Genomic DNA, 21,027 nt, shown 5'->3' on the forward strand with positions numbered 1-21,027 from the left:
GAATCTGCAGATATCGATTCAACTCCGACGCGCCTGGAGGCGGGGCCAAATCACCCCGCGCTTAATGATTGGACGGATCGGAAGTGGGTGTGAATCATTCCTGATCCGACTTCCCCGGAAAGGCCGCTTTTTGCACCCGCTGCTCGGCGCGCGTCCTGTACGAGTCCAGGATCGGTGCCCACAAGCGGTGCGGGAATGGCGGCAGAAGGAGGAGAGGTGAAGGTGGTGGAGGGTTTATTGTGGTGGTCCCTGGCCACGGTGACACTTGGCATGGCGGTGATGCGATGATTGCGAGAGCGAGTTGTGACGGTAAAGGTCGTGGCTGTTGGCGTTGTTGTGAAGCGGCGTTGCGTTTGGTGGTTGTTGTGTGATGGCGGTTGAGACGTGGTTGGTTCAAAATAAAGATAGAACAGAAAAACGGCTATCTTAAAGGGTCGCAGCCCGAATGAATGACATTTATTCCCTCTAAACAACGGGTTTGGGCTAACTACACATATACTTACAGAGATATCTCATCTATGGGACCTGAATGGTGGTTTGCGAATTTCCTCAACCACAACAATATATATATATATATATATATATATATATATATATATATATATTTATGTAGAGAGAGAGAGAGAGAGTGACAGAGATATAATATATTGTTGCGGGGTCAGGTGAGAAGACCACTTGGTAGGGGAAGCTATGTCGATTCCCAAGAAACTCCCCGGAATTGTAGGCCGTCGCTCACAGATAATTCCGTGACACCGCGGGTCGCTTAACCGACCGTGGACGCCAATAACTCAACCGCGTGACCTAGGGTCCTCCCGCCTATGGAATTGGGTTACCTAATTGACCACGCGGTTTAACCACCGGGGAACCACACCCTCGGTACGCTTTGTCCGAACCGGATACTCTACTGGATCGGATCATCTTTCCGGATGGGATGCAGCCGAGCGACACTGCCAAGGACGTACCGGCTCGAAGGAACGGATCGTTGGGAATAAAGACCCGGCTAAACCTGGATTCGAACCATGCTGGACCAATGAGGGTAAGGACAAAGGCGAGCTGGGAACATTTCCACAACAATTATTTATTTACAGTAAGCGAGGAAAAGCATGTGGCATAACAAAGGTTTATTGGGAATGTAACGCAGGGAAAGAGAGGGGTGTGGGGGGGTGCGACAATTATACAAACAACTTAATAAGGCAGACAAAGTGCAGACTTGACGCGAGATTATTCACAGTAACAACAATAAAATATCTTCTCCAGGCTTACTTAACAGACAGGTGCCAGCACACTCAGACACACACACAGAAAAGGAAACCCCAATGAAAAAGGGAGTTTTTCAAACAGGGAGGGAGGGGGTTGAGGTTATAGTTTTTGGTACCTGGGTGTTTCGGGGGAGGGATGCTCCATGGTGTGGCACCCGACACTAGCCGCGTTGTTCTGGCCACAGCTGCACGTGTGGAAATCGTGTTCCGAACAGGAGGAGCTTGAATGGAGAAGGGAGGAGTCCAGAGGGCGAGGGTGGAGCAGTAGGCGAGACCAGGCAGGAGGCTTGGTCGAAAAGCAGGAAGCGAGGTCGTGTGGGCGAAACGAGGAACAGAAGACGGGCCGTCGAGGCGAGACGTGGGCGGAGTCGAGGACAGGAGAGACAGCGTGAAACACACACACTCACGTACAGTGGGGAGAGCAAGTATTTGATACACTGCCGATTTTGCAGGTTTTCCCCACTTACAAAGCACGTAGAGGTCTGTAATTTTTATCATAGGTACACTTCAACTGTGAAAGACGGAATCTAAAACAAAAATCCTGAAAATCACATTGTATGATTTTTAAATAATTAATTTGCATTTTATTGCATGAAATAAGTATTTGATCACCTACCAACCAGTAAGATTTCTGGCTCTCACAGACCTGTTAGTTTTGTCTTTAAGAAGCCCTCCCATTCTCCACTCATTACCTGTATTAACTGCACCTGTTTCAACTCGTTATCTGCATAAAAGACAGTTGTCCACACTCAATCAATCAGACTCCAACCTCTCCACAATGGGCAAGACGAGAGAGCTGTCTAAGGACATCAGGGACAAAATTGTAGACTTGCACAAGGCTGGGATGGGCTACAGGACAATAGGCAAGCAGCTTGGTGAGAAGGCAACAACTGTTGGCGCAATTATTAGAAAATGGAAGAAGTTCAAGAAAGCAGTCAATCTCCCTCGGTCTGGGGTTCCATGCAAGATCTCACCTCGTGGAGCCTCAATGATCATGAGAAAGGTGAGGGATCAGCCCAGAACTACATGGCAGGACCTGGTCAATGACCTGAAGAGAGCTGGGACCACAGTATCAAAGAAAACCATAAGTAACACACTACGCCGTCATGGATTAAAATCCTGCAGCGCACGCAATGTCCCTCTGCTCAAGCCAGCTCATGTCCAGGCCCATCTGAAGTTTGCCAATGACCATCTGGATGATCCAGAGGAGGAATGGGAGAAGGTCATGTGGTCTGATGAGACCAAAATAGAGCTTTTTGGTTTAAACTCCACTCGCCGTGTTTGGAGGAAGAAGAAGGATGAGTACAACCCCAAGAACACCATCCCAACTGTGAAGCATGGAGGTGGAAACATCATTCTTCGGGGATGCTTTTCTGCAAAGGGGACAGGATGACTACACCGTATTGAGGGGAGGATGGATGGGGCCATGTATCGCGAGATCTTGGCCAACAACCTCCATCGCTCAACAAGAGCATTGAAGATGGGGCGTGCTGGGTCTTCCAGCATGACAACGACTCGAAACACACAGCCAGGGCAACTAAGGAGTGGCTCCGTAAGAAGCATCTCAAGGTCCTGGAGTGGCCGAGCCAGTCTCCAGACCTGAACCCGATAGAAAATCTTTGGAGGGAGCTGAAAGTCTGTGTTTCCCAGCGACAGCCCCGAAACCTGAAGGATCTGGAGAAGATCTGTATGGAGGAGTGTTCCAAAATTCCTGCTGCAGTCTGTGCAAACCTGGTTAAGATCTATAGGAAACATCTGATCTCTGTAATTGCAAACAAATGTTTCTGTACCAAATATTAAGTTCTGTTTTTCTGATGTATCAAATACTTATTTCATGCAATAAAATGCAAATTAATTATTTTAAAATCATACAATATGATTTTCAGGATTTTTGTTTTAGATTCCGTCTTTCACAGTTGAAGTGTACCTATGATAAAAATTACAGACCTCTACGTGCTTTGTAAGTGGGAAAACCTGCAAAATCGGCAGTGTATCAAATACTTGTTCTCCCCACTGTACATAACCTCCTCTCAACACCACCTTACACAGAGGATTTGTCCGTGTTTTATAGAGCTCGGGGGAGGGGCCATGCAGAATCCAACGTCATCGCCTGAGTCGGGCGTTCTGACTGTCTCCGACCCCCGACATGGCCCGTCAGTCTGGGCCGGGCACAGCTCACCCACCTGGGTGCAAAAGCGTACATCACTCGTCACACTTGTCTGGTTTCGGGTCGATGGTGGAAGCTCAAGGCGCTAGTCCAGCCCAAAGTGCACGTCGGGATTTTGCCTCAGAAGTGGTGGTGGTGGTCGTATGGCAGCTTAGCTGCCAGGGTAGCTATCATTTCTTGAAGCGCGACTGTGTCGCTGATGCAGTGCCCCTCTACCAGTACACCCACTGGAACTGGTACTCATTTCGCCGACCTCAGAAGGATGACAGGCTGAGTCAAACCCCTGGTGTATTAATTCAGCGGCCGACGGGGCTTGAACTCATGACCCTAGGATCCCAAGCCGCCACCCTAACCACTGAGCCAACACCAACATACGCCTCAGAAGTGATCGTTGGGGAGGGTACCGTGGGTTGTCATGCTGTGGTAAGCGAGACGAGGGGCAAGCGAGGCAGATTTACCTCAGAAAAGAAAAGGTGGGAATAAAATAATAGGGAACTAGAACGGGCACTCATAGAGCGCATACCTTCGCCGCCACTACTTTTTTGTTCTTGGTATGAGTGTGGGGAACTGGTTTCATATGAATGGTCTTATGACACAAACCACATATCTATAATGTCATGACCCCCCCCGACTTTCGGGGGCTACGGACTAAACAACAATCAACTCACGTCGTTTTGGCGAGTCTTCACTCGCAAGCTCGGTGAATACACTATTTCAACAAGAGAAGGTAATCTCGTTTGATGCTGGTTCCATGCAAATCGAATAAGAATTGACTGAGTTATGCCGAAAACCGCATATTTTTCAAGGGCGTGACCCCCCCCCCCCCGACATTTTACCCCAACCGGTGACATGTGTTATGACGTCATTGTGTCACAAGATTGGGCATTAAATTCTGAACATTTTGGTGCTGGGTTCATGTAAAGCGGACAAGAATTGACCGCGTTATGACAAAAACCGCATATTTTTCAAGGTCGTGACCCCCCTGACCTTTGACCCCTAACCGGTAACAAAAGTATGGGTGTCATTGTGTCATATTGCATATCACAAGATGAGGCGTTGAATTCTGAACATTTTGGCGTTAGTTGCATGCAAATTGAATAAAAATTGACCGTGTTATCATAAAAAGACTATTTTGACCTTTTCGTGACCTTGACCTTGACCTTTGACCCGAACAATCCCAAAATCTAATCGAATACTTCCTGGTTAATAACCAATCATCCCACCAAATTTCATGCAATTCGGTTTAATACTTTTTGAGTTATACGAATCACAAGATTACAAATAAATAAATAAATAAATAAAAACACGCCGACCAAAACATAACCTTTCGCAGAATGCGAAGGTAAAAATGATTTAATAATCCTAACTAATAGCCCATCGCAACGCACTCCCTTGTCCTCCCACTACACAAAAGGAAGGGGTCTATCTGCAAGTATATTAATGGCATAACTGACTCGGGACAACTATCTGTTGTATGCATGCGGTTCTGAGAACCGCAACAATATATATTTATAGAGGAGGGTAGTGAGAGAGAAAGGTGTGGGAGGAGGGTACTGCATTGTATCAGCAAGGGGTGGAGTGAGGATGGGACAAAGATAGAGAGAGAGGGGGGGAGTTAGTAGAAAGAATATTGTTGCAGATTCGCGCCCGCCGGCGTGCGAGCGGCCACGTAACTCGAATCGCGGCACGTCGCCCACCGGACGGACAATCCCGTCGTGACCCTCTCGGACTAACGCCGGGAACTAGTCACGGGTGGACCTTTCGGCCTCACCACGATCGTGCCAATCGGCCCCCCGCGTGGGATAGGGTTGCTCGCCAAATTCGACCTACCTAAGTACCCACACGGAGGGTAGACCGGGCGATCGCACCTCGCCGCAGGTCGACTTCGGACACGGGCCACTTTAAGCGACCCGTTCCGTACTATCGGGATAACCGAGCGGTGTTATTGTCGGCCTCGACGGTTCGATTAATTATCGGGCGTTTTAGCCCACGACCAACCCTTTACGTGAAGTAAGATGGAGATTCAATAGAGGAAAAGACGAAGCGAAATGGGAAAACAGTTCAACATAAAGCACATTTATTTCGCGATGAACGGAAAGCACACATATACAATTACACCAAAAGCAAATGTAAAAGAAGAAGAAGAAACACAATAATGCACAAAAAGCAAATGCAACAATGCAGATCTAACCGACTACCGAGCACACGGCAACACTTATACAGTTTTACTTCACAGACGGCGCCGACAACACATACACTCAAAGCAAAAGAAAAGGACCACCCTCAAGGATGAGGGGGCAGACGGCCTGGGGCCGAGACCACGTCGAGCCTACCCGTCTGGTGATGAGCCGCAAAATGGCGCTGGCGCCCCGACTCCGCGGGCCTCGCTGGGACTGCCTGGTATGGGGTGGGAACGGGCCCCCTTCTCGCACTATCTCAGCACGGGGGGAAACAGGAGGAGGTTGTTGATGCTCGGGGGAAGGAGGATATCTCCCTGTCTCGGGTCCCGCGACGAGCGTCTCCACCACGACCTCGGTCGCGCCGCCGGCCTCTCCCTCCGCAGCTCCCCGACTCCAACACGAGCACCCCCTCGACCGCCTTCGCCGCCGCCACCTCTCCACAGCTCCGTCCAACCGCCTTCTCCGACTCCTCTCTTGACTCGTCCCAACTCTTCACTGACTCCGAACTCTTAACTCTCTCCCCTCCGAACTCTTAACTGCCTTGACTGACGAACGCAGCCCCTTATATGCCCCGTGGCCTCGCTCCTTCACCTTCGACCCTTTACCTCCGACCCTTCACCTCTAACTGGCTCCCCATTGGACTGAGGAAAGGTGGGCGTGAATGCTTTTTGATCCATGAATTTGCATATAGCGACCACACTCCAACGCCCCTGGAGGCGGGGCCAAATCGCCCCACGCTCGCCGATAGGACGGAACAGAAGTGGGCGTGAGTCGTTTTTGATCCGTTTTCTTCGGAAAGGCCGGCGCTTTTGCACCCCTGCTCGGTGCGCGCCCTGCACGAGTCCAGTATCGGTGCCCACAAGCGGCGTGGGAATGGTGGTGATGCGATGGTTGCGAGGGCGAGTTGTGACGGTAAAGGTCGTGGCTGTTGTTATGAAGCGGCGTTGCGGTTGGTGGTTGTTGTGTGATGGCTGTTGAGACGTGGTTGGTGGTGGTAGTAATGGCGGCTGGTCCAAAATAAAGATAGTAAAAGAAAAACGGCTATCCAGAAGGGTCGCAGCCCTCATGAATGACATTTATTCCCTCGAAACAACGGGTTTGAGCCTAACTACACATATACTTACAGTGATATCTCACCTAAGGGACCTGAATGGTGGTTTGCGAATTTCGTCAACCACAACACTACCCCCTCCCCTTTTTACAGACTCGTCCCGAGTCGTCAAATTTTCATGTGCCATCATGTGTAGTTTTCCCCTAGTACATTTTACCTACGGATCCCTGAGTGCGACATTCATGGTATTCGTGTCCCCAAAATAAATAACCTGAGGGCTGAGTAACTACCTAAACAAACTCACTCACACGGACGACTTAAATAAAATTGCCGGCGCTAAGACATACATGCCGGGGGCGCACTCATATTTACAGTACATCTTACCTTAACTTACAAATTTTACACTAAACCATGGCCCAGGATCACTGAACTCTGCAAAAAGAAAGCAGTTAACAGGGAGCCAGGCTGCTCGCATGCAGTCTCTGACTCAAACAATGCAGGTGACAGGGAGCGTGGCCGGCTGCTCACACGCAGTCCAAGGCCTTCCCTTTTGAACTGAACGCAGTGAACCACAACGGTGCATGGGCTACACAAACGTAGTCTCCGTGCCAGCTCAAGTGGCACACGCAATGAGCACAACGAATGGATGGATGAATGGATGCACGCAAACACGGTGCACGGGCCGCCACTGCAGGCCCGTGTTGTAGCTGCCAACAGGGCAGTTCTTGCAGCTTGCAAACTGTTGCTTTCTGATCCTGGCGCACGTGGCAATGAACAGGGGGGGGGGGGCAAAGCAAAAATTGAACGGGGCTGGTGAACAGGGGCAGTGGGCATGGCTTGGCAAAGGTGAGCAGGCAACCACAGCCTGCAGAAGAAGGCCGCTGCAGGCAAACACAGCCGGCAGACGAACTGGCCGGCACAGGCCTTGCAGAAAACAGCTGCAGACGATCCGGCCGGCACAGGCCTTGCAGCACAGCAGCTGCAGACGATCCAGCCGGCACAGGCCTTGCAGCAAAGCAGCTGCAGACAATCCAGCCGGCACAGGCCTTGCAGCAAAGCAGCTGCAGACGATCCAGCCGGCACAGGCCTTGCAGCAAAACAACAGATACCGATGAAGTGGGCCGGCCTTTGCCTTGCAGCAACGCAGCCAGCAGATGAAGCTGGCCAGCCTTTGCCGTTCAGTGGAGGTTGGTGGAGGGAGTGCAGTGGTTCTGGCCACTCGGAAGGCGGGCTCGGACCTACCTACCTGTCTCCCTCCCACCTATCGCCTTTGCCTGTCACTGTACATACCCACTCCCTTAATTTGTCAAACCCCAATTTAGCCCCAACTTATTTTCTTTTATTTTTTTACTTCCCCACTATAAACCGTCCCCTAACCCCCTTTACTGTCCTTGTTCGGCTAACCTATCCTGTCACCTAGCCTACTCCCAACCCCTACGTTCCCTTCCCGGAGGGGAAGAAGGGAGAGCTAGCGTCCTGTGTCGAGGCCCAACTCAAGCCTCAGAATGGCCTCCCCAGACTTCAGCGATCTATAACACAAAGTGGGTCCAGCGGCCCACAACGAGAGCGAGGGGATGGATGGTGCGGAGGGGTACACTTCCTATCTACCCTAACCATTTAACTGTTAAACTACCCCGGGGCTTTCAACAAGCGCCTCTCGCTTAAACTATTGGTTCTAACAACCCAGATTCCCATCGCCTGTGTTGGTGTCCTCACAATTTCGGGCCTCGCCCCCCAATTTTCTCTCTGTGCCCTCACACGGTCTCATGGCTGGGACACGTGGCTCCCTTTGGCAGGCACGACCCTCTGCCGAATCTCCCGCTATGGCACCCCCGGGCACTACACTGCCTCCGAGCCTACCAGCTCCCTAAACACCGGGGAGTGCCCCCCATGGCACCTCCCCTGAAACGCACACGTGGCAGGCTGGCTTCCCAGGCCCCTTTCCGAGGGTCACCCGTGCCCACAACACTGCCCACGCGGCTAATGGCGCCCCGGGCCCCCGCACCAAGCAGGCGCACCCGTGCCCACTACGCTATCCCGGCCCCCCATGGGCCCTTGGCCTACCACGGCCGACTTGCCTGGTGCCCGGGGTACCCACTCAGCGATACTCACTTTTCGCAGCCACGCTCCCAGCCCGTCAACAGGGCTCCTGCACCCCTCCAAACGGGTTTCGAGCCTACACTCCCACCAACAACAAAACGACCTCCATTTTGTAAATTTGACTAACCCCCTAACTCACTCCACACTGACCCCGGGGTCCCTTGGGCGGGAGTCACTCCTCCCCCCAATCACTCATCGCACCATGCATTCCCCATTCGCTCCACTCACACAGACCCGCTGGCCTCACTCACTCATCATGTACTCACCTCACAACTTTTCAACACACACACCGCTGAACTCTGCCATCCTTCTAACTACCTCCCCTAACTAACTCGTGCTCCCACGTCGTCCCTTAAACTACAGCACGTTCCTTTTAACCTACGTAGCTAAGCTACGTCCCCACTACACATTCACTGTCTGTCACTGTCTCCAAATAATCCCATTAATCAATTTCCCAACCTAAATCTCGCTACAATCCCTCTAACTAATCCATTCCACGGACTCCATGAGGACTTACCCCTGCCCCATGAAGTCGGTCTAACTAAGCTAACCCTTCCCCCTAACTAGTTTCCATCCTGTGCCCTGGTAAGGGGGGTCTTCCACCCCTTGCCCAGGAATCCTGTGCCCTGGTAAGGGGGTCTTCCACCCCTTGCCCGGGAATCCTGTGCACCCGAAAGTGAGGCCTGTTTTTTTTTTCTCTTTTTACATGCGCATCACCAGCGCGGCAACTCACAGCTCGCGCACTTTGCACCTGCCTGTGACGTCATGCAGCTGCACGTGTTCCTCGTCCCTCCTTGGACGGTACCATCCGGCAGGGATACCCCTCCTGCCGGATTCCAACTCCACGTGCAGCCATGACGTCACCGTGCGAATAAAAAAAAAACAAAAAAACACAAGCCCCACGTCTCGAGGGGTTCCCCACGCGAACACATGTGCTTTGCCCGTTGGAGCTTAACACACACGATCGCGTGGAGAACCCGTCCGGTCCAAATCCATTATCCTGCCTAAACTTTGTCCGTCCGCGGGATCGGCAAATCCACCGCGTGCGTTTCCGGACTGGGACTTCACTCTCGCAAGCGAGCACGTGGGGGCCTCGTGCGTTGCACAGCACGGACCTCGTGCTCACTGCTGGGTGAACCCGGCACGGTCCCCGAAACAACTACAGCCGCAACCCGGCTTTCTTTCCTCACATGTCGCCGTCGTCGCCATTCGACACACGCACTCCCGCGTGTTACGACGCTAACACACCTCACCATTAAACTCACACCGGGAGACGCGGCTGCATGTTCACACATGCCCACCGACATCTCCCTTACATACCGCTCTCTCACACACACGGTCTCCCTTGCACTCGGCCGTTCACTCACGCATGCCATCTCCCTCGCACACGTGGCTCCACTCACTCGTGGCCTTCCACTCACTCATGCCATTTCCCTCACACAAACCACACCACTCACACACGCGGGGGCACTCACCCGCGGTTCCTCATCCACACACCGTGCCTCACTCATACACCGTGCCTCACTCACACACGCGGGGGCACTCAACCGCGGTGTTTCATCCATACTGGCCGTTTCATCCACACACACGGCCTCTTCCACTTGCGGTGCCCCTTTTACACACGGCGTGCTGGGAAGCACGTACTCCGGCACAATCGCCACCACACCACTCACACACGGGGTCGCTTCCACACACGGAGACGCACTCACACCTTGCACCACACACACAGGAACAACCACACTGGGGATTCGTGTCCCCACAAGGGTCTCCGGGGCCTCTATACCCCCCAAGCTCTCCGTGCACCTGTCCACAGCACTCCTCCCCTCGAACTCGCAAAGCACGACCGAACTCACCTGGTCGTGACTCGCCTCAAGGGGGCATACTCCCTCCCCTCGTTCCTGGAGGAGGCCCTCCAGCTGCTCGCACCGGGTCTCCACACGCTCCGCGAGCTCACCCCCATTATCCTCCACTACCTCCGTGTGTGTGTGTGTGTGTGTGTGTGTGCGTCACTTACCCCGTCTTCATCGTGTAGTCTTCCCTCTATCGTTCCCATCTCCCGTGTCTCTGCCAACTCAGTCACTTCTTCACCCTTTACCTCCCTTGTCTCAACTATTATTTCCGTCTCTTCCCTTATCTCCCTCGTGCACGTCTCCGTCACCCCAATTAGTTTGTCCCTCTCGGTTACCGTCACGACCCTCGCCCAACACGTCCCCCGAATTATTTTTTCACCCGCCTCCACCGCGGGCCCGACAGCCGTTGCACCCCCTCCCAGCTCGTTCGCTCCCACACGTGGAGTCGCCATTTTAAGCTCCCTGGTCACTGCCTTCATGCCCGCCTGCAGGCTTCGGCCCATGTTCTGCGTCTCACCCCGCAGCTCCTTCATTTCTTCCTTCATTTGCTTGTTCATGCCTTTCATTTCGTTTTTCATTTCATTTGTGTTTGTATCCATCTTCGTTTTCATTTCGTGCATTTCCCCACTGATTCCTGCCAGCATGGCGCATAGCCGGGCCATGTCGGGTGCGCTTGGGTGAGCCGTTTCGGCAAGGATCGGGGGGTTTTGGTGGAGAGGGGGGGGGAGGTGTCATACACCGCGGCCGCTGCCGCACCTATTTCGGGCTCTGGGCTCAGTTGGGGGAGTTCATGTTCCTGCACAATCAACATTTCCTGCACGGGGTTTTCATCCTGGACCATGGATTCTACACATTCTACATCCATTTCTAATACCCCCGGCTCCCGCTCGCCTTGAGACGCCATCTTGCTTCTCGTAAAGGGTTAATTTAGCTCGCTCGTAATTTGGAGGGAATCGGGGGTCGCTCCTCTCACCCCTGGACCGATTCCCGTGAATTTAGCTGGAGACAGGAGAGCCCGTTTTCCCGTTCTCCGATACCAGTGCTGCGAGGAGGGCGATGAGTTTATATCGCACGACCTGACACCAGTGTTGCAGATTCGCGCCCGCCGGCGTGCGAGCGGCCACGTAACTCGAATCGCGGCACGTCGCCCACCGGACGGACAATCCCGTCGTGACCCTCTCGGACTAACGCCGGGAACTAGTCACGGGTGGACCTTTCGGCCTCACCACGATCGTGCCAATCGGCCCCCGCGTGGGATAGGGTTGCTCGCCAAATTCGACCTACCTAAGTACCCACACGGAGGGTAGACCGGGCGATCGCACCTCGCCGCAGGTCGACTTCGGACACGGGCCACTTTAAGCGACCCGTTCCGTACTATCGGGATAACCGAGCGGTGTTATCGTCGGCCTCGACGGTTCGATTAATTATCGGGCGTTTTAGCCCACGACCAACCCTTTACGTGAAGTAAGATGGAGATTCAATAGAGGAAAAGACGAAGCTAAACGGGAAAACAGTTCAACATAAAGCACATTTATTTCGCGATGAACGGAAAGCACACATATACAATTACACCAAAAGCAAATGTAAAAGAAGAAGAAGAAACACAATAATGCACAAAAAGCAAATGCAACAATGCAGATCTAACCGACTACCGAGCACATGGCAACACTTATACAGTTTTACTTCACAGACGGCGCCGACAACACATACACTCAAAGCAAAAGAAAAGGACCACCCTCAAGGATGAGGGGGCAGACGGCCTGGGGCCGAGACCACGTCGAGCCTACCCGTCTGGTGATGAGCCGCAAAATGGCGCTGGCGCCCCGACTCCGCGGGCCTCGCTGGGACTGCCTGGTATGGGGTGGGAACGGGGCCCCCTTCTCGCACTATCTCAGCGCGGGGGGAAACAGGAGGGGGTTGTTGATGCTCGGGGGAAGGAGGATATCTCCCTGTCTCGGGTCCCGCGACGAGCGTCTCCACCACGACCTCGGTCGCGCCGCCGGCCTCTCCCTCCGCAGCTCCCCGACTCCGACACGAGCACCCCCTCGACCGCCTTCGCCGCCGCCACCTCTCCACAGCTCCGTCCAACTGCCTTCTCCGACTCCTCTCTTGACTCGTCCCAACTCTTCACTGACTCCGAACTCTTAACTCTCTCCCCTCCGAACTCTTAACTGCCTTGACTGACGAACGCAGCCCCTTATATGCCCCGTGGCCTCGCTCCTTCACCTTCGACCCTTTACCTCCGACCCTTCACCTCTAACTGGCTCCCCATTGGACCGAGGAAAGGTGGGCGTGAATGCTTTTTGATCCATGAATTTGCATATAGCGACCACACTCCAACGCCCCTGGAGCTGGGGCCAAATCGCCCCACGCTCGCCGATAGGACGGAACAGAAGTGGGCGTGAGTCGTTTTTGATCCGTTTTCTTCGGAAAGGCCGGCGCTTTTGCACCCCTGCTCGGTGCGCGCCCTGCACGAGTCCAGTATCGGTGCCCACAAGCGGCGTGGGAATGGTGGTGATGCGATGGTTGCGAGGGCGAGTTGTGACGGTAAAGGTCGTGGCTGTTGTTGTGAAGCGGCGTTGCGGTTGGTGGTTGTTGTGTGATGGCTGTTGAGACGTGGTTGGTGGTGGTAGTAATGGCGGCTGGTCCAAAATAAAGATAGTAAAAGAAAAACGGCTATCTAGAAGGGTCGCAGCCCGCATGAATGACATTTATTCCCTCTAAACAACGGGTTTGGGCCTAACTACACATATACTTACAGAGATATCTCACCTGAGGGACCTAAATGGTGGTTTGCGAATTTTGTCAACCACAACAATATGTTATGCTTATTGAAACACACACACACACACACACACACACACACACACACACACACACACACACACACACACACACACACACACACACACACACACACACACACACACACACACACACAATCATAATAGTCGTGTGACGGGTGGAAAAAAAAATTTGGTTCTGCAATTTAGAAAACCCGTTAACGTGACGAACAGCTTAGAAATCGGGTGTTTTCTGTATTAGGAAGCAGGAGTGTCTGTCTGCCCGTCTGTCCCTGAACTACTCACTCAGTTTTGGGGCTAGTCTTGCCAAACCTTCTGTGGGACGATTTTGGGTCTCAGCCGGTGTCTTGAGGTGAGTGGGGAGGTTTCATAAATACCTCGATACAATTATGATTTTGACTTTCTATCATCCGTACGAAGCTGCTCCCGATCCGGATGTAAGATCAGAATGGCGTTTCTCATCGTTTAACTCACTCATGTTAACTAGTAATATCATATTTTGTTATATTAATGATATGGTAATAATTTGTGATTGGATTGATGCTGTGTGGAATGAAAATGTAGAGAGATTGAGTGTAAAACAGAATGAGGAAATCGTATGAGGGGTTCCACCCATGACATTCAGATTCAACGTTTGTAGTTTCGTCATTTCTTGCCCAAATCCTTCACGAACCGGCTGTCCAGCCATTCCCATGTATAGCACGGTCGAGTACCTCGTTCATCAAATATATTTTGCTTTGCAACTCACAAAGAGAAACTATGCAACTCTTATAGGGAATACCCGAGTCATATAAAATAACAAATTCTTTAGAAAATCACGAGGGCAAAGGAAAATGTGATCACTCGCACGCTGTTGAGTTTAAATGTTAAAACCTCCACCACACATCATCATAAGATACGGAATGAAACTTTGCCACTACGGTGCCTGTAATCAGGCATGCAGGCACACGCGCGCACGCGCACACACACACGGAGAGTCCCTTACAGATCCAAATCTACTCGTATGTTCCATGTACCACTACCTTGTAGCAACTGCCGACTGTACATCCCGATCGGGACGCGAGCACGAACTGCACCATCAACTGTGGTAGTGGAGGGCGCGCTTGGCATGTGTCTTAAGCACTCCAGTTAAATGGTTGATAAGGAATGGCTGGCTTGGCAAGCGATAGCAAGCTGATTGGTAATGGCACATACCCACAAAAAAACGAAGCCTCTGATTTCTTCACATTTTCAGATTTCACTCCAGATTTCGAGTTATGTTATATCGTCCACATGATCTGATCCTCCAAGCTCATCGTGTATGTCGATGATATACTTTAATTAGTCCGTGAGAGTAGATCATGGAAAATCACATCATACAGAATAATGTATGAAATCGCTCTGAGCTCCGAATTTGAAAACCATAGCAGTTACAAAAGCGACGTATACAACGATTCATAGGTATGTAGATGAGGCTTACGATGATGTGAGTGAGGAAAGTGAATAAAAACATTTTGAACGCTTTTTTGTTAATGAACCATTGTGGCCTGTTCCAACGAATTAGGACCCCAGTGAGGTTACTGAGGTCACATGCGCCTTAAGCAGCGTTGAGGGAGCGAGGTGTCCGAAGATGCGCCTGATAAGGTCGTTAATTCTCTTCAAAAGGGATGTTTTAATGAACCCAAACACCCAGTTTTCATTCTTGCACTTCCTTGGAGTTCCCTTAGTTTTCATGTAAAGTTTCAGGCTGCTAGGTTTCATGGTATTGGAGTTATGGAGGACACACACACACACACACACACACACACACACACACACACACACACACACACACACACACACACACACACACACACACACACACACACACACACACACACACAGTGACACACACACACACACAGTGACACACACGCACACATTTTCTTGCTGAACTTCAACTGAACACAAGAAGAGGCACAGTATACTCTCACACACACTGCCATTTATTAGTATAGATTTAAACAGGTGGAGTCGTTGTTCTTGGAGTGCGTAATTTTGTATGCTGCATTTACCACCCCTTTCCTGTGCAGCCATGCTATGCCCAGCTATATATATATATATATATATATATATATATATATATATATATATATATATATATATATATATATATATATATATATATCTATATATATATATATATATCTCTCTCTCTCTCTCTCTCTCTTCCTCTCTCTCTCTCTCTCTCTGTCTCTCTCTCTCTCTCTTTCGCTCTCTCTCTCTCTCTCTCTCTCTCTCTCTCTCTCTCTCTCTCTCTCTCTCTCTCTCTCTCTCTCTCTCTCTCTCTCTCTCTCTCTCTCTCTCTCTCTCTCTCTCTCTCTCTCTCTCTCTCTCTCTCTCTCTCTCTCTCTCTCTCTCTCTCTCTCTCTCTCTCTCTCTCTCTCTCACACACACACACACACACACACACACACACACACACACACACACACACACACACACACACACACACACACACACACACACACTGTCCTCACCGCTGTATTATAACACAGCCAAATGAAATCCCATGCCGAGTGATAATGTCCCACCCCAAAACGTGGTGGTGGTGGTGAATGAAGCAGCAATTGCGATACTCTACCTCTTCTTGTGTGCAGTTGAAGTTCAGCAAGAAAAAGGATTTCACCTAGATTTGGATGACTACCTGTCAGGTCTACTCATTCTGGCAAATGAGCTGGTAAGTGCTCAGCAACAAATAGCTTTTGTATGTACTTGGATGTTGCAAATTAAATAAGTAACCAGAACATGATTTGATGTCCACATGTTATCTAGGTGCGGCTAGCGGTAAACAGTGTGACAGCTGGAGACTACAACAGACCACTACGTATTGCCTCATTCGTGAATGAATTGGATTCGGGCTTCCGCCTCCTCAACCTCAAAAACGACGCGTTGCGGAAACGCTACGATGGGCTAAAGTATGATGTGAAGAAAGTGGAGGAAGTTGTCTACGACGTCACCATACGAGGGTTAGCATCAACCGGACGACAACCTCAGGCCGTGGATACTGGCGATCGACCAGATCCCACAGGCCAGTCAGAGGAAGACAAGTCTTGAATTCAACAGTTTTATCTAAGTGATCGTTTACTGCCACATGCTGATAATTTTATTTTGCATTCTGTTTCTTAAAAGCCGGTCCGATGTACAGGGGGAAAGGGGTGAAAAAGGGTTGTCAGGGTTGATGGTTAACATTCATTTTTGTGAATGTGTTGCATACACTTTTCCATGTTCTTCACGATACTTGAAGTCTGGATTTCCACTCAATGAAACTGGAAAAACAAAAAAATTAGTCCAGTTGGACGTCTAGCTTTTGGGTAGCATATCATAATGTGAATAGCTCCTCACTCGGAAAACCGGATAAACTTTTGATGGTTTGAATTTTGCACCTGTGTCGAAACATTTTGCTTGATGTTGTTGTTAAAGTTTTCCATTCTGTTTTTACGAATGTGGCAAAACGTTTTTGTTCTTTTTCGTGGATATGGGGTGGTGGCTGACGAAATGATATCAACAATTGGCATATAAAAAGCAGACATCATTTTGTCGGCCACCCGCTATAAGAGAATGCATGCTCTTCTGGTCAGGAGCTGGAAACCAAGTTCAACAATGAAGGAACACACGAATCATCATGGGAAGTTAAGTGAAGCTAAAGTTTTGGGCATTACCCCTTCATCAGAGCAAGAGAGAAATGTGAAGGTGGAGAACGGTTTATATATTGGGTCTGGTATTGTTTCTCTTGATGTAGAATCCATACGTTCCCACCCAACAACATGTAGACCCTCATATCCAACTTTTGCGTTGACTAAGGGCTAATACCCAAAAACCTGCTTTACTTTGCTTCCCATGGCGGTTTGTGTTTTATTTTAAATACATGGTCGAGGCTCGTGCATGCTTGCATAGAGAACAGGACACAACATAACAAAATGAACAGCAGGAGAAAGGGGAAATGGCAGTGTGAGAAGGTAGACAGAGCCAGACAAACAAGGGATGCAGGTAATGATGAGGGGTTGGGGAGAACACAAGGGGTGGACAAGATGGATACATAAGCCAAATTTTGGAAGGGGTGGGGGTGGTTTAACAAATGTAGAAAAGATCATGGCTTTGGATGGAGGATGACCTGAGATGGTTGTAAACAGCTGTCTTGAAGACCCTGTGGGAAGAATGAGATTGAAGATAGTATAAAAGGTGGTTCCACAGGTGGGAAATGAGTGTTGATGAGCAGTAATTCTGGATTGAGGCAATTTTACGAGGAGGGGGTTGCTTAGGAGGTGGACCACGTGTGTTCTGCTGAAACTTGGGGGAGGAGGGGACAGAGCACAGAAAGGGCAGAGGGTGCAAGACCAGAAATGAAGTGGAAGAAGACAGCGACCACTGACTTGTTGGTGATGGCAAAGTGATAGACCCATGGACTCAGCTTCATTGCGAGAGATTCCAATGATCTTGAAAGCCTTGGTTTCCACGGCATCAAGCTGAGCAAGATGCGAGGCAGAGGGGAGAGCAGTACTCCATCAAGCTCCGGATGAAAGCCTTCTCGGTTGTTGGTGGATAGAAGCTCAGGTGTGCTAAGGACTTTGCACAACAGAGGATGCCCAGTTGGCATCTGGCTTTGGAGGTCAATTTTGAAATGTGGCTTACCCAAGAGCAATTATGACCGAGTGAGACCTATGAGTTTGAGTAACTGAACCTTTGAGAAGGTTATTGAGAAAGTCGATGTAAAGGTTTGCGGTGCGGTCCTTTTGGCAAGAGAGAGTGAGTGTGTGGGATTTCTTAGGATTGAAAGACATGTTGCAAGTATTTGACCAGATTGTGATTTTGTGAAGGTCTGATGAGAGGAAAGAGACTGCTGCCTGTCTGTCAGAGGGATGAGGCATGTCAAGGCAGAGTGGATTCGTCAGCAAAGAGATAGGATTTTCCAGTCAGCAAGATCATCGATGAAGATTAGGAATAATATGTGGCTGAGAACACTGCCTCGTTTTTGCTTTTAAATTTTTCTTCCGATTAAAGAGGTTCAGAGATATTTTGCAGCAGTGATGTATTTTGAATGAGTATATTTGTCATCCAAGGTACTCCAGCTTTGACAGGGAGAGAAGAAAGGGTTCCGTTAAGAGCTTCACGTTGGCGATGAGAGGGAGGAAGTCAGTCATCTGAGAGTGGAGTTGGCCTTGGATTCCATCGGTTGAGAGTTTGAAGAATAGGGCAGGAGGCCAACTGCTTCAAATGCTCTTGACAGATATGCAGAGAAATGGCCATAATCTCAAGCCTGACACCGAGGGCCTCCATCCATTGGTAGAGTAAAAGCAACATGTCCAAGGTGGAGTGACCAGGTTTAAATCCGAATTGATCTGAGATGAGGACTATGTTGTCTGAAGCCTTCAACATTTAAAATAAACCAATGTCACCTGCAGGGTGACCCGTATCTTGCCAAAAGGTGACCATGTGTGACTTCTTTAAGGTCACACTGAGGTGAACAGAGCTGCTATCCACCAGGAGCGACTCCTTGAGGAATATCTGCCTACGAGAGATTCCGATGAGAATCGTTCTACAGAGTAACCATGAAAAATATGCGTTTGCCTCATAACGTCACCAAATGACGTCATAATGTCTCAAGCTTGACATATCTAGAAAGCACTCATCGAGGTGTTCAATTTGAGGTACTACACGATATGGTTCCTAAAACTTGAAAATTTGACCTTGGGGTCAAATATGTTTGACCTTAGTTGCTAACCATGAAGGTCAAGGCCAATCGCCACCAAAAATTAATCAGCTGAGCACCAGACCATGAACTATATTCCCATGAAGTTTGAAGACGATCCGATCAAATTTACTCAAAAAATAAGGGTTTCGTTGACTACCCTGATTTGCTACAAAGTGACCTTGACCTTTGACCTTCAAAATTTTATGCGCTGAAAGGGACCTCTATAGGCCTCTGATATGCGAAGTTACCAAAATTTCCAATGATAACTGTGCTCTGCAGAATTTTTTATACGTGATTACAGACAAAATAAATAAATAAATACAAGCTGACTAACATCTTGCAAAAACTTCGTTTTGGCAAGATAAAAACAACAATAATGCAATCAATATTGGGGGACGCATGAAATATGCAACGATTTTTTTATTATTATTATTATTATTTAAACCCGGTTCATGGCTCCAAGGGCTGGGGACCGAGGGTCACAGACAGAGGTTGAAATGGAAAGAAATATATTTTTTTAAACTCGTGATGGCATGCCATCAACTTCTCTCTAGTTGTTTTTCTGCCTCCACAGCTGAAGGCACCAGAGGCATTGTTTTCAGGTTATTCGTCCAGCTGTGCATTTGTCCATCCGTGCTGCGTCGCAGATTTTCATTACGGTAATAACTTGTGAACCACTGAAAGGATTTTGACCAAAATTGGTCCAAGTATGTACTGGGATACGAAAATGAACCGATTCAATTTTGAGTTCAACAGGTCAAAGGTCATGTGTCCTTTGAATGTTTTTTTTTTTCAGATCGTAGGTCAAGGTGGAAGCATGTGATTTTTTTTTTCTCCTCTACATCTCTTATTCTTCCTCTCCTCTCTCTCTCTCTCATTGAGATCCAATGTAACAAGGGGCTGACAGCCAATGCAGACTGAGGCATATCCATTGACGTATTCATGTTATGTTAAATTCCATTTTAAAGTTATTGGAGTTTAACTTATGCCTGCTGTTGGCTTAATGGTTAGGGTGGTGGGCTTGGGATCCTCGGGTCCCAAGTTCAAATCCCGCTCAGCTGTTGAATTAATACCAGGTGGGGTTGACTCTGCCTGTCATCCTTCCGAGGTCGGCAAAATGAGTGCCAGCTTGCTGGTATCTTGTGTCGGAGTGGCGACCCGTGCAGGATTGTGTCTAATAGCCAAGGATACTGCTTAAGCAGCACCAATGCTCTGCACAGAGTATGGTCCCCATGGATGGATGAAGTTTAACTTCAAGACCTTTCTGGAGTATATCAAATGTCAAAGCTGGCTTAAAGACATAGATCGCATCCACTGCAAGGTCGCCCTTTTTCCTGGTATTAATCGCAAGCATTTGTGAATGTGAGTTAATCCATGAAGTACAGCTAACTCCTTTGGGTTGGAATCCCAACCTCTCACCTTTTACTTGATGTAATTGAGTCCATTGTTACTGAGGATTGTTGACATGTCTTCATCTAAAATAGATGGTGAGGCACAGGGCATGGTCCTCTCACACTGCTGGCATGTTATAGTCTTTTATGTAGTTATTTTCATCTGGGAGGGGAAGGGGGGGGGGGAGAAATTGGGTGTCTCCACTGGGTTACAAACAACCTGTCCAGGGTTTTGGTTTAACACATTAACCCACCCTTTGTTTCTCAGGTGAAAGGTCACCTCCCCTCCATTGTCCACTTTCCTCCAATATTTCAGATTCGGCACAATTCATTCGTTTTTGGTCCCTGTTCACCACTGCATCAACAAATCCGATGTCAGTACCTCATCTGTTTGGATATTCAGCTCTTCCAGGAGCCAAGACAGATGTATGACAACCCAATTGTACCAAGGTTTAATAACGAGTACCTTTTTAGGCCTAAATGTTTCTTAATTGATATAAGAACCCACACCATAC

At 49.5% G+C, this 21,027-nt stretch overlaps 1 protein-coding gene across 3 annotated transcripts in view; it reads left to right on the forward strand.

Annotated features, from left to right (window-relative positions):
- TSN (translin) overlaps positions 1–16,812 on the forward strand; it is a 47,227-nt gene extending 30,415 nt beyond the window's left edge. For all 3 annotated transcript variants that reach the window (XM_085876636.1, XM_085876635.1, XM_085876637.1), the window contains exons 5-6: positions 16,030–16,109; positions 16,205–16,812. In XM_085876636.1, the coding sequence (XP_085732762.1) occupies positions 16,030–16,109; positions 16,205–16,486 (362 nt within the window). In that variant the 3' untranslated portion in view covers positions 16,487–16,812. The remainder of the gene's footprint in view (positions 1–16,029; positions 16,110–16,204) is intronic.
- Positions 16,813–21,027: the final 4,215 nt, after the last annotated feature.

This window comes from Eptatretus burgeri, chromosome 4 (genome assembly GCF_056783735.1).
Source record: "Eptatretus burgeri isolate ZD-2024b chromosome 4, Ebu_testis_v1, whole genome shotgun sequence".
Classification (NCBI taxonomy): domain Eukaryota; kingdom Metazoa; phylum Chordata; class Myxini; order Myxiniformes; family Myxinidae; genus Eptatretus; species Eptatretus burgeri.